This window comes from Musca vetustissima, unplaced genomic scaffold (genome assembly GCF_032173495.1).
Source record: "Musca vetustissima isolate MV318-11 ecotype Yass unplaced genomic scaffold, APGP_CSIRO_Mvet_v1 utg1757, whole genome shotgun sequence".
Lineage (NCBI taxonomy): Eukaryota > Metazoa > Arthropoda > Insecta > Diptera > Muscidae > Musca > Musca vetustissima.
The window spans coordinates 20,592-35,703 of NW_026874182.1; the positions used below are offsets into that span (position 1 = coordinate 20,592).

Below are 15,112 nucleotides of genomic sequence, written 5' to 3' on the forward strand. Positions count from 1 at the left end.
TTGCACTTTGGTCTACAGGAAACCAGTCTATGCTTTGCAATGTAGAAGGATTTTTAAATGAATGTAAATACAATTGGCAACGAATAGACCAAACATACCATGGAAACTATTCATTCGAAAATGTTTTGCATGGTAACCAAATAGTAAACACATCAAAGTCAGAAATTAATAATTTTTATACCAGTATAGAGCAGAGGTTGTAAAAGGTAACCAAAAAATTTTAAGCTAAACAAAATGCAAGCCGATCCTCAAAAATATGTTGGCAAGGTGTAAGTGTTGAATTTAAACATATATAAAATTGTAAATTTTTAAAATATATATATTTTCTAGTAAAGAACAAATAGATATGGAGTTTAAAGCTCGTCGTAATTATCCCAGAAAATGGTTGAAATTTTACAATGAAACCCCATGGAACGACATGTACAATCCAAATAATTTAAGCCAACAAATAAAAGAACAATTAAAAACTTCAGGTGAGAGATTGAAAATGTATTCGAGTACAGAACAACATATGGATTTACAAAGAGTTTTTTTTTTTATTTTGTCCATAAATTGAAAACCTTTTATTACAGATTTGGAACCCTACAGATACACCAAAGAGGGTGATGGGCACTTTCTTTCCCCTGGCATGTATAATTCACTATTGGCACGCTGTCGCTGTGGTAGACCTCATTCGGACGTGCATTTGTTGAGATGCTTACAAAAGGAACAGAGTAAATATTTGAAGGATGCTAAAAACCTTCAGCAAGTGGATGATAACAAATTGGAACATGTGGAATTGCCAAAAACATCTAATGGTTAGATCAAACTCATACATTTCTCCGAAGTGAAAAGAGATTTAATAAATTGTTGTAATTATATTTCTTTTAGCATTTGTTGGCTGGCACACAAAGCAACCGATATATAAACAATGGGAGGAATCTATTAAATATAAATCACCGATTTATGATATGCCCGGAGAAAGGATAACAGATACACCTTACAATGCAATAATTATTGGATAGAAATAGAAATTTTGTAAAATAATTTTTTAAATAAATAAAATACACACAAGAAATGGAAGAAAATATTAAACAAAATACTGTGGAATGGTTAATGTGATTGACAACATTTGAAGGAGTTCAGAACTTAAATGGTGCTACTAAAGAACTTTTTTTTTGTCTTTTTAGAAGAAAGAAGAAAGTCTTTAGGTTTGGTTTATGTATGAAAAACAAATTACAAGGACAGCCGTAGCTATATAAGAATGGTTTTCAGAATATATTTTCAAGGGCTGGCACAAATAGTTTTCCCAGTACTTACGATTCTATCATTTACGTAAACAAAAATACATCTATATTTTAGGAATATATAAACCAGAAATAGAAGAGAATTTTCTACGAAGGACATTCAGAGCAATAAGCAGGATATTCAAGAATACTTTCCCCGGACTTTCAGAGAATAAGAATTATAAGAGTCATAAGTCGAATTTTTAATTAAAAGACTAATTCATGCGAGAGCGTGGCGTAGGGGATGATAGAGCAGAGCAACGGCTCTGATCAACTGATGAAATAGTGAGCTAATATGTGCCGCGAGTTCACCCATAAGAATTATAAAAAATGGGTTGAGGCATCGGGTTAGTGGCCCACTCTCGGAAAATCCAACCCACTATGAAAAAGCAAAGAAAAGAAAAACCAAACCCCCCTAATGTTGATGACCCCCGCAAACGTATAAAGGACCACGATCTGCGAATCTGCACTTGGAATGTGCGCACGTTGTACAGAACAGACGCATTGTTCGCTTTGGCGAATGTACTCAAGAAGTACAAAGCCGATATTATTGCCTTACAGGAAATGCGTTTGAAAGGGACTGGTGTAAGTAAATCAGATGATTACGCCCTGTATTATAGCTGCCATGAAACGAAACATGAATTTGGCTGCGGATTTATGGTTAACAGGAGAATAAAAGACCTTTAGTAGATTAGCGAATTGCTATAATCCGTTTAAAAGCGAAGTTCTTATACATCAGTCTCATTTGCGCCCATGCTCCGACCGAAGATAAAGATGAACAGACCAAAGACATATTTTACGAGCGCCTAGAAGCAGCATATGACCGTTGCCCTGGCCATGACATTTAAATTCTGCTAGGAGATTTTAATGCGAAAATCGGAAGGGAAAATATCTTTGGTCCCACCATGAAGAAACATCAGACAACGGCATGAGGTTTATTGACTTCGCGGCAGCAAAAAAATGGTAGTTAGCAGCACCAGATTCAATCATCTCGATATACACAAGGCCACTTGGATTTCTCCCGATCGAACAACGAGAAATCAAATCGATCCAGTGTTTTAGACGTTCGATCTATCCGGGGAGCGAATATCGATTCGGACCATTACCTTGTGGCAGCCAAGGTACGCACCCGTCTTAATGTAGCAGCAAAGGTGCGATCTAATGTAACACGGAAATTTGACGTCGAAAAGCTGCAAACACAACAGATAGCCGAGGCCTACTCCGCTCAACTTACCCAACGAAAGCACCCCTTGTCCCGATAATAATATAGAAGCACAATGGCAGAGAATTGCCCACTCCCTACAAACTGCAGCAAAAGCAACACTTGGGTACCAAAGACCACCATCAAGAAATCCGTGGTACCATCAGCAGTGTCGTAATGCTACTGATATTAAAAACGCAGCGTATATGGCAACCCTGCGGTCAGTAACAACGCGAAATGCGATGGAGAACTACAGGGAGAAAAGGAGAGAGGAGAAACGTATTTTCAGAAGAAAGAGCAAGAAAAGTGCGAGCGTGAGCAAATCGATATGTACAGGGGTCAGATTGAAGTCCGAAAATTCTACCAGCGGGTAAAACACCAAACCGAAGGCTTTGGTGCAGGCACATCCTCCTGGTGACAGATACAGACAGCGTGCTGAGGATCTGCAAGGATCATTTTGAGAAACTTCTGGTATCAAATAGTAGCAGTGAAGTGGACACCCCAGAACCAATAATAGATGACGCTGTAGACTGTATACCACCTAGCCAAGATGAAGTCAGAATAACAATCAATCGGCAGAAGAATAATAAAGCAGCAGGTGCCGATGGGTTACAAGCCGAACTATTCAAGACTGGTGGTCAGATGCTGGTAAGGAGCATGCACCAGCTGATTAGTACAATTTGACTAGAAGAATGCATGCCCAATGATTGAAACCTCAGCATTCTGTGTCCTGTGCACAAAAAAGGAGACAAGACGATATGTGCCAACTATGGAGGAATAAGTCTCCTTCCCATCGCATATAAAGTGCTATCCAGTGTGATGTGTGAACGATTGAAGCCAATGGTCATTGACATTATTGGACCATACCAATGCGGATTCAGACCTGGCAAATCCACCATTGATCAGATTTTCACTCTGCGCCAAATCCTGGAAAAAAAAACTTACGAAAAACACATCGACACATTCCACCTATTCGTCGACTATAAAGCCGCATTCGACAGCCCTATCCGTTCAGAAGTGTATAAAGCCATGTCTGCGTTTGGGATTCTTGCTAAATTAATTCGGCTATGCAGGATAACTTTAACAGGCACAAGATCAGCAGTTAAAGTCGGAAAGGACCTCTCGGAGCCCTTTAATACCGAATGAGGATTCAGACAAGGCGATAGTTTGTCGTGTGACCTTTTTAACATCCTGCTGGAAAAGGCAAAAGTGAACAGAAATGGCGCTCTGTACACCAAACAACACATGTTACTCGCCTACGCCGATGATATCGACATAATGAGGTTCAGTTGAGATTTCAAATATTTTATCAACACCTTAAAATTGCCCCCAATAAATAAAAAAAAAAAAAACAAATTGTATGTGATTTGTATTGTTTTTTTTTTATAATAATAATTGAATTATTTTATTAAATAAAAATAAAACGTTTTTATTTTGTAAATAAGATAAATATATTAAATATACGAATCAATGTGTTTGCTTTTTAAACAATTGTTGTCTTTGTTTCTTTTATTAATTATCTAATAATTAATAACTAAAATAGTAAGAATAATAATTTTAGAAATGTATGGGTGTTTTTTTAGGTTTGTTTGTTTTTTTATAAAATATAAACTAATTAATTATATAATTAATACAAAAACCAGTGATTTGTCTTAAATAATGCGTTTTTGGCATCTGAAATTATTTATTTTATTTACTATAAAATATATAAATGAAAAAGAATTACAACAAAAATACTTTTTGATTTTGATTTTTTTGGTATTGCCAGGGACCCATTTGAATTGTGGAAATAAAATTAAAAAAATAAAAAATAGTGATAATGACATAAATACAAAAATCAATTTAAACTACAAATATTGCCATTAGGATTTTACTATAATAAATAAATATATACTTTATTTTTTTTTTAATTTAGTAAAAAATAAAAAAAATCGTAACTAATATAATAAGTTCTTAGATTTGTTTTAAGAAAATTTTGCCTAAAAGAGAAAAATTACACTAAAAAACAAAAATAAAATGAAACTAACTCTGGCAATACAAAATTATTTTCAAAATGTTTTTACACATGTCTTTCTTTATAACCAACTTAAAAAGGGGGGTTTTCACCTTTTTTACAAGAACTTATAACTTCGACATGCAAATGTATTTGTTTTCTGTTATTTAACTGAATTAATATTTATTTATAATAATATTAAATAAAATAGTTAATAGCGACATTAGTTACAAATGGAAATGATTGTTGTGGTGTGTATGTATAGTATATGTGTTTATATATATATATATATATATGTGTGTGTGTGTATGTGGTTTATTTATATATATGTAGTTGTATGTTTACAGACAGACATTTATATTTGTATGTTTTTTTAATATATTACTATCAGAATTTATTCTATCAAATCATAGTCGAAAAAAATCGAAACGTTGGACATTTTCATTAGATTTTCTATTAAACATTTTTTCGCCAATATTCTGCAATAGTTTAGAGTTTTAGTGCTTCTTCCTTGATTTTTTTATTGGTTTAATCCAATTGTCTAAATTCTAAGAATATTAATTAGTGTACACTTATCGTTTTCTGTTTTTTTTCTTCTTAGTTATCATTAATCTACTTAACAGTCTTTGAGCTAATGTTGGAAAAGCGTTGTGATCTTTAATGTGAACTCTTAAATGTGAGAGAAGACAATAGATGAAATTTCCGATGAGAATTTATGTGAATGTGGAAAACCAAATAGCTGTTTTTTTTTGCTTGTAAATGTGCTCATGCGGCGAAAACTCTGACCCTTTGGCCAGAATGAATCGTAACACTTTGGCCAGAATGAATTGTAATTACATCATTTATTTCCAGAAATCTCCAAAAAGACTTGTTCTCTGCAACTTTAGGATTATTTATACAATTTTTCATGAATTCCTAGTAACTGATTGTACGGTCAATTAAAAACTTTTTCAATAAAAGTTTTTATACCCTACACAACTATGTTGTCAGGGTATTATAGCTTTGTGCAGCCCCAAAGTTTGTAACGCCGCGAAATATTGGTCCTAGACCCACCTTTAGGTGTACCAATCGTCATATCTCGACTAGCTGAGTCGATCTAGACATGTGTGCCGTCTGTCCATTATAATTTGTAAACACGATACAGGCCACAGTTATGGGCCAATCTTCACGAAATTTTGCATGTAGGATGGGTTCTGGTCAATGAAGACCCCTATTATTTTTGGTAAAGATCGGTTAATATTTAGGGTATGAAATGGACCAAATACTTAATTTTTGCCTGTTTTTCTGGTCGCTCTAGAGGCCGCAATTATGGCCCAAACTTCGCGATTTTTTACATGGAGAAGGGGATCGGGCCAAAGAATAAGCATGCCTGTTTTAATAAAGATCGCTCAATATTTGGCGGGTCAAATGGACCCCGACTTTTGTGTGAAAAATTACAAAAATTGTGTTCTATGGGGTATATATTTGCACCTGAAGGTCCTAGATCCGAGAAGTTGATAGTATGTTCAAGAGGAGTAGTTGACCTTTAAATTGATACCAATTACATTGCCGTATGTACTCGGATGTGGGAGTTACACTTCAATATTTACAGGTTCTTACGTATTCATATATTATTTAGTAAACCATTACCACATTAGAGGGCGAAAATAAAGCGCGGATCGCTTTGAAAATTTCTATGAGGATCCAGGTATGGTCAAAGACAACGCCTATAATTTTCGGTGATGATCAGATAATAATTTTGGGATGAAGTGGACCGAAAACATTACAACACAACCCACGGTGAATTAAATCTGGACAATTAATTATAAGGGCTGTACTGAATATTAGTAATAATAATATTTTTTGACCTCTAGTCGTCAAGAGGGTGCAAATATCGCGAAGTATTGCCCAAGCTCAGAATGTAGTATCACAGAAAGTTACATTTTCGTGGAAGGAAGTCATATGGTCGGCCCCGTCCGACTATACTGCTCCGCTCACTGTTTTTTTTATAAATTCTTAATAAAAACAGTACTGATTTAATTGGGCGCCATTTTTAAAGGCAATATAAAATACACATAGATAAACACTACGAAATGGAATGCTAATGCATTAAATTCCCTCATTTTTAAAAATTCCCCCCTGGATGAACAACTTTTGGGCGCCATTTTGAAAGTTAATTTGTTTTTATTCCTCCACAGGAGATTTTGAATTTACAGCTTTTGTTTCAGAATTCATTAACACATTTCGAACCAAATTGTCGGACCCATATTGGAAGACTGTTTAGGACATGAACAACGAAGGTTATCCAAGCTAAAACGGATTATCCAAGCTAAAACGGATTTCATTTTGGACCACATGGGAAGACTTTTTCAGAAATGATTTAAAAGATCTTTAATGTTTATTTCTGGCGCCATTGGAAAGTTTGAAATGTTGTTAACATTAACATTTCGTGCGAGCAGTTTTCGCAAGGCAACCATATTTAGGGTATCGTGACAAACGATCACCAATGAACTCAAAGTATTGTATATTATGAAACTGTGAAAATGCGGTTTAATCGGCCGACAGTAGCTTAAAGGCTAAGACCGTAGCTTAAAGGCTAAGACCTTCACAGAAAACTTGATGTGCTCCAAAGGACATTTATGATACCCCACATGTATATAATAACCCTATTTTATTCAAATGCTGACGTTATGCTAATTTCCATCAACTCATATCATTGCCAAACTCATCATCATCATCATCAAACTCATAACATTGTCAGCAATTTACACGTTTACGCCTGAATGAATGCAATTGGGCGCCACATTATTTAGATTTTATTATAAAATCTATTTGCAAATTAAAAAATCATAAATAGAATGGAACATCATTGTAAAAATAACGTTACCCTTAAAAAATCCACTACCTAAATGTGCACAATTTCATGGATCCTTGTTGGACGCCATATTTTAATTACTATTTGCAATTGTGTTTTCATATCGAAATAATTCTCATAGCGAAAAATATCTTGACAAGTTTTTGCTTTTCCAAATGACCCAACTTTTCCAACATTAATATTGCCTTTAAAGTTCTGTTACATATCTTTGCTTAATCTTGTTTTCGCTTAACTGCGCTATTAAATTATCTTCTACTACGCGTTTGATGACGTCGATTGGGAGGCAGTCTCTGCAGAGGTCGTATTGCAGGTGCTTCTACAATATTTACAATTGGGATGTTGACAATTGCAGTCGACCGGTGTTGCCGTCACCGCTGCTGAGGATAAACTTTGCATGCTACTGCTACTGTTGTTGCGTGTTATATTGCCGGATTGACATTCCATTTGGACAGAGTCATCTTTGGAAGTGACATTGCTATCGGAATTAGAGTTGAAGGCGTTGGCACTTATAGTTGGACTACAAGAACTACTTTTGATGGTTTGTAATGTACTGGAAACGGAAACGGAATCACCCACCAAACAGTCAAGTAATAACTGTTGTTGTTGATGCCTTTGTTGTTGTTGGTGCTGCTGCTGCTGTTGGTGGTGGTAGGCATTGCTAATGGGCACTGTCACCGACAGGGGTGGTGTGGGTATACGCTCCATGGCATTGGTGTGTGGGAATGTTGTTATTGTTGCTGTGGGATGTGATACTCCAATGGTGGTCAGTAATTGGGTACTAGGCACCAGACCTATGGAAATATTATTAACGCCAGTAGTTCCTGAGTTGTGTTGCATTGTAGGACCATAATCACAGGGTGTTGTTTTTAGGGTGGCTGCCGTTGAGACGGGCAATGTTGCCAAGGGGGCCATTTTCAGGGCCGAAGCAGGTGTTGTGGCCGATGTCTGGGAATTCAGAGACATCGTGGACGAAGTATTGCCACTGACCGACGACAATAGCGAAGAGTTTGAAGAGCCCAACGACATTGCCGACGACGAAGAAGATGAGGAGGAGTTCAGTAATGAATACATAGTATTTGTTGGAAAACCCGTTGTCGACGCCAGGGAAGCTGTTGAGGAAGTGGCCACATTACTGGGAGATTTCGGTGAGCTCTTACGATAGAAGAATTTTGTAATCACATTTGGTTTTGATTTTGTTTGCGGCACAGCGCCACCCCCACCACTACTGCTGCTGCTGCTGGAGGTGGTACTGCCACTGCTGGCCATACTCGCCGTGGAACTGCCAAGAGGCAACGATTGGGATGAGGTCAAGGAATGCAAACCTGAGGAGTTCGAACAGTGCGCTACCGAGGAATAAAAGTTGTACGACGAACGATCTGGAACATCTTTAACCGTTTTATTGGGTGGTGGTTTAATATAGGAGCGTGTTAGTTCCGAGTGCTATGGAGGAGAGCAGAAATAATAACAAATCAAAATCATGTCGAAATATGGAATATTTTATAAGCGCTTACCTGATAACTGCTACGCATTTGCCCCAATCGCTGATCCGTGGGTATCCATTCGCTATCCGGCAAAGGAACATGATGGGGACAGCACAGCGTTCTCTGCTGCTGCAGCTGGTGCTGATAGTGTTGATGATGATCATGACTGTGCGAACTTAAGGAACACTGTGAGTCGATGGAACTGCAACAGGCTGAGAGTGTACTGCCACCATCACTGCTATTACCACCCACACAACACATTTTCTTTAGCTTGGCACTGTGGTTTGGGGTAGCGGCGGCATTGGTGTGACCGGCGGTATTACCGCCACTGGAAACAATTGGAATGGCTCCTTTGCTAAGGCCACTGTTACCATCCGTGTTATTGGTCATTGGCGATAAATTGTTGTTGTAATTGTTACTATTGTTGCTGGTAAGGTTGTTGTTGCTAATACTATTGTTGCCACTATTAACACTGGCTGAGGTAGGATGTGATGCTGATTTTGGACTTTGTGTTGTTGGACCCACTGTGCGATGTCTAACAAGAAGTTGATGATGGTGATGTTGTTTGTGATGGTGGTTTTGGTGCTGCTGCTGCTGGAGGTGGGCCTGGTCACTGCTATTGTAATGTTGATTATGATTATTTTGTTGCTGCTGTTGTTGTTGTTGGTGAGTTTGCGGCTGGCGGCTATTAGTATTGCTGCCACAAATCACCGGATCACTATTACGTACACCCAACAGATCTCTGGCAGCATCTATGTGCATTCTACAAATAAATTGACCCCTAAACAAGATAGAAACTATTATTAGATGTTTATTATGAATGTAAGGAAAGTGTATGATTTGTTTACCTATCGTCTGGTGGGTTATTCAATGTGGTGCGGGTCGGAACGCCGAGCCGCTCCATTCCCGCACAGCCGGCTGTCTGTACCGATAGCATCTGTAAATATAAATATAGAAATATAGATGAGATGTTAATTATAGTTTGTTTTATAAACAAAAACATATTGAAAAAAATAGAAAAAAAAAATAAAAAATTAAATAAATTAGGAATACTCCTTATTAAGAGGATCTTTATATTTGCTAGGATATTTTATGTAAACATTTTAAGAGTGGGTTTTTAATAATTATTTTAGTAGTGCTGAATATAAAAGTTCATTTTTTCAAAATTATGTTTAGAGGGTTTCAAAACAAAATTTGATTCCATAAAGATGTATTTTTGCAGGATCCAAACAAACAAGGATTTTTTAAATTATTTTTTAGGCCCTTTTAAAGCAGGGATATGCAAAATATATTTTCAGAGACCTTACTAAAAAAATTAATATATTTCCTTTAACTAAGAACCACAACTGAAATTCTTAGTTTTGCTAAAAAAAGACAACAAAAACAATAAAAACAACGAATACCAAAGAATCATAAATTCTAGACACTTGGGGACATTTTTCCATTACAACAACCCCACGAACCACGAAAATGTACAAACGTAAAAATATCTTCTATTTACTTCTAGCCGATTATTTCGTTATGGTATTTTTTTGTTTGTTGGGGCTATGTTGCCACATGGTCGTTCAGTTAGTTGGTCGGACAAACGGTCATACATACATAGTAAGAATTACATTCAAAACAAGATCTCTAGATTTTCACGTTCTCATTTCGGTGAAATTTAAATATTTCACTTGGCGCGCACTTAGCCAATAACACAACTGGCATGCGGTCGTTACGAACAAAATACAAAAATAATACAAAACCACACGGACAGTCAGACACACAGACAGACAGACAGACAGACAGAATGAAAACGTAAAATATATAAATCTGTCGAGACGTTACGTCTGACAAGAGTCTATAGTGAATTGTGTTGGGTTGCTGCATACAGCGACCAACCGAATCGCTATTGCATTGTTTTTATTTTAGCAGACATTTATTGCTGTTAACGTTGTTGTTGTTGTTATTGTTGGCGATGTTGCTTGGTCCACGATTTATTTTTAGGACAAAAATCTCGTGCGAATTGTTATTGACTAAACAAAAAATAGAATATTATTTTGGCTTTATGCCAAGGCAAATGAATGTGGTAAAAACAACAAAAATAACAACAACAAACAACCAAACAACACCGGTAAGCAGATGTTGCACTGAAAGGGGTGTCAGCTCTCTGGCATGCTGGAATGTCAGAAAGCAACATAAAACAGAGGAATTGTAAATGTTTTTTTATATTTTTTAAATTAACTAAATCGCAGATTTTTATTATATTTTCAGGAGTTGAAGTTTTCACCGCAGACCCCATTATCAAAATAATATGCCCATCGTAATTTTTTTTCCAAAAAATATATATTATGTTCGAAGGTGGGGAATATCGTTTCAAAATTTTGTTGAAAATTATACGGGAATACGTACAAGGACACCTCTTCCCATTCAAATTCTCATGTGGGTATTGCTTCAGCACGCTGTCGTATATATGTGTTGCATATATATATATATATATATATATGCATATGTATATATCGTATTTTTAATTGCCAGTGTCGTTTATGGGGGACATTAGAAAATGCTATGCAACAAATTTCGCTATTGACAAAAAAAAACAAAAAATCATGAGTCTACAACATTGGCTGAAAATAAATTCTTTAACATTAACATATTTAGTAACAAATATAATATTATTATTGGAAGCACAAATAAGGACGACATATGTATATACATTTTGGCATATCCATATGACCTAAACGTTGGAGCCATTCTATTTTCAAGATTTGCAAGATTGGTCCATGTCTTTTTTTATACCCTTCACCACACTGTGGTACAGGGTATTATGTCTTTGTGCATTTGGCATAGGTCACTTATTCGGCCTAAGGAAGAACCATATTGAAATTGGGAAAAACCGGTTCAGATTTAGATATAGCTCCCATATATATATATTTAACCTATTTAATGTAAACGGTCCCTATATATCTTTCGAATTGCCCGAAATTTGGTACAGCCTAATCATTTAGGTCTAAAATGATGCCTGCCAACTTTCGAGAAAATCGGTCCAGATTTAGATATAGCTCCCATATATAGTTTCGTCCGATTTCATGTAAATGGTACACCAAAGTCCCTATATATCTTTCGATTTGCACGAAATTTGGCATAACGTACTGAATTAAGCCTAGAGTGATGTCTGCCAAGTTTCGAGAAAATCGGTCCAGATTTAGATATAGCTCCCATATATAGTTTCGTCCGATTTCATGTAAATAGTGCCCCAAAGTCCCTACATATCTTTCGATTTGCACGAAATTTGGCATAACTAACGTACTATTGAGCCTAGAATGATGTCTGTCAACTTTCGAGAAAATCGGACCAGGTTTAGATATAGCTCCCATATATAGTTTCGTCCGATTACATGTAAATGGTCCACCAAAGTCCCTATATATCCTTCGATTTGCACGAAATTTGGCATAACGTACTTAATTGAGCCTAGAATGATGTCTGCCAAGTTTTATGAAAATCGGTCCTGATTTAGATATATCTCCCATATATAGTTTCGTCCGATTTCATGTAAATGGTGCCCCAAAGTCCCTATATATCTTTCGATTTGCACGAAATTTGGTGCAGCCTAATAATTTAGGTCTAGAATGATGTCTGCCAAGTTTCGTGAATATCGGTCCAGGTTTAGATAGATTCAGACCTTTTTATTATAGATTGATTTTAAGTATTTGACGTACCATATATATTTTCGCCCGATTTCAAGTAAATTTGGCATCAAACTCCTCATGTTAGCCAGATTGACATAAAAGTTTGCACATCGTACAAAATTGAGCATAAAATTATATAGTTGCGTTTTCTAGAAGTACAGACATAGCCCAACGGATGACCTATTTATATTTGTTTGAAGTCGATTTACATACTTTATGGATAGATCTAGGTAGATTCACATTTAGATAAATACCACATATTTTATTTCATTTCATAGTCCTGTTTAATATACCCATAGTGGTGAAGGGTATCATATAGTCGGCCCCATCCGACTTTACTACTTTCCTTACTGGTTTTTAACATGACCCCCATATAATGGTCCCATGTCCCTTGCCAACTTTTCGATTTCGAACTTGGTTCTTTCTTTCTTCCTTTGCCTCCGTGAGAAACGCAGTACAAAATTATGAACAGGAAAATTAGAAGTTGAAAAATGTCTTGATCTCTGTTTTGACATAGCCCTCATGTGAGGGTCCCAACGTTCATTAAATTTCGCACGCATTTTTTGCTTGTTTTATTATGTTTTGGAATAAAATATATGATAATAAATATTTCACCACAAATTTAATTTCCCCTATTCTATTTGTTAAAAATAATATTAAAGTCTAGTTTAATTCGATATTAAATAATTGAAAATCATCAACATTATTGTACAGATTTCCGAGAATATTTGTCTCGCGTGTAAATGCCGTTGCAATTTCCTGGCAACGCCATTTTTTTCTTTTTTGTAAGTATTTCAAAAATATTTCAACATAAATACAGGGGTATATGAAAATGTTTTTGCCTTTGCGACTTATGGGGGTAAGAGTATTTTAACAAAGTTTCCTATTTAGGTATGCCAGCCTGCCTGCCTGGCTGTGTGTAAGTGTGTATGCGTGCCCTTTCATGTACGTGGGCTGTTTTCTGTATGAGAATAAATATTACATAATTCACAAACAGGAGCCTAAAAGTAGACAGGAGTATTTAGCTGACTATGGCAGCAGACACATAAATACATACACACGCACGCACACACAGACAGAGACACCCACACAAACAGCCTACAAACACGACAAGGACAAAGAAATGCGAACACAAACAGAAAAAAACATCGCACTCATTTATTCTACATTGTAGGCGACCCCTTTCCATCACCGCTTAAAGTCAATAAAAGCAATTTAAGAGTCTGCCTATGTTTAGCTTCAAGGACTTTCGTTCCCTATACTCCAACTACAATTTCAATACGCTCCCACATACATATACACAAACCATACAACCAGCAGCATCGCAAATGTGCAAAGCACAAAATACCAGACAGATGGAATAAAAATGCTCACACCAACAAACAATGTAGCAAGGCAAACGAATTGTCCCTCCCATAATGGTGGAACCTACTCTCTGCTGTGTGGTGATGATTGAGTTGACTTTAGTCTCAAGATGAAGACATAAACAGCGTATTTTTTGTTGTAGTTGTTGTTCATTGTCTGGCACGTGTAAGTTTACGTTTTCCTTCCTTCAACTGGGAAACGTTTCGTCACCATCAAGGAGATCATCATGAGTAGTCGCAGCAGCAGCGGCAGCTTGATGAGGATGTCCTTCATTGCCTTTCAGCATTTACACCCATCTCTACGCCACACACACACACACACTCATTTTGAATACATTTAGCTGCGTCATTGATGTACATATACATATACATTCTATTGCTTTTTGTTTTGTCTCCTCTTCTTTTACAAAATCATACCGACTTTTTTAGTTGTTGTTGTTGTTATTTTTAGGGACCCTTTGGTGTTTTCATGTCTGGCTAGGTATTTTTTTTATTGTTATTGTTTGTTTCATATTCTAAATGCCTGAGAGAGGGAAGATTTTGTATATTTTGTTGTTGTTGTCGTTGTGGAATTTTAACAAAGAAAATCTGCTACAAGAAATTGTTGAGTAAATTTTCTTAAATGAAATTAAATAAACATTTGGAAAAAATATATCTAGGAAAAAGGTTAAAAGTGTACATTCTTCATTTTTTTTTAAGAGGACCTTCATCACTTTGGTTAAACTCAAGAGGTGCTACTAGGGTTAACATGGTTACCAATGTACCTCTTTAAAGATTTTGATTATATGCTACAACAGGAAGTTGTACGAAAATATATATGGTACATATAGCTCCCATATATATGAACCGATTTTAACATTTAACATCAAAATTTAAAAAAAGACATAAAAAAATCTTTGACACTTACGGATACAGAATGTTCCGGCTCAGTATTTATAATGATGTAAGAATTATCCGGCTCTGGTTGATAATTTAACGCCAGAGCACTATTATGTTCTATGGATATCCTTCGTTACTGTTATTGTTTTTCACTGCTTGCCCGCTGAAACTATATTTTCCCAAACGGCATACGGATGATTTTTGAAAACATAAAGAAACATCCAAATATGATATTCCTGAAGTTGGCGAACTACCACGTTTAGATTCTTTGTATTATTGGTGGTGGTCCTGCTGTTAGAAATAATTCACAGCTGCATCATAGTCTTTATTAAGTAGTCCTAGAAAGATAATAAAATAGAATATTTAATTATTATTTTTTTTTCTGTGTTAAATAAAAAATGAAGTTT

The 15,112-nt window shown here is 36.0% G+C and overlaps 2 protein-coding genes across 2 annotated transcripts; one reads left to right on the forward strand and one right to left on the reverse strand.

The window, feature by feature from the left end:
- Positions 1 to 487: 487 nt before the first annotated feature.
- LOC133331466 (uncharacterized) lies at positions 488 to 1,004 on the forward strand. Its single transcript, XM_061539862.1, has 3 exons — positions 488 to 497; positions 573 to 797; positions 871 to 1,004. Exons 1-3 carry the CDS (start codon positions 488 to 490, stop codon positions 1,002 to 1,004), a joined length of 369 nt encoding a protein of 122 aa, XP_061395846.1.
- A 6,564-nt stretch (positions 1,005 to 7,568) lies between these two features.
- LOC133331477 (mucin-2) lies at positions 7,569 to 14,808 on the reverse strand. Its single transcript, XM_061539872.1, has 4 exons — positions 14,734 to 14,808; positions 9,643 to 9,731; positions 8,825 to 9,575; positions 7,569 to 8,753 (listed from the first exon to the last, which is right to left on the reverse strand). Exons 2-4 carry the CDS (start codon positions 9,729 to 9,731, stop codon positions 7,569 to 7,571), a joined length of 2,025 nt encoding a protein of 674 aa, XP_061395856.1. The 5' UTR covers positions 14,734 to 14,808.
- Positions 14,809 to 15,112: the final 304 nt, after the last annotated feature.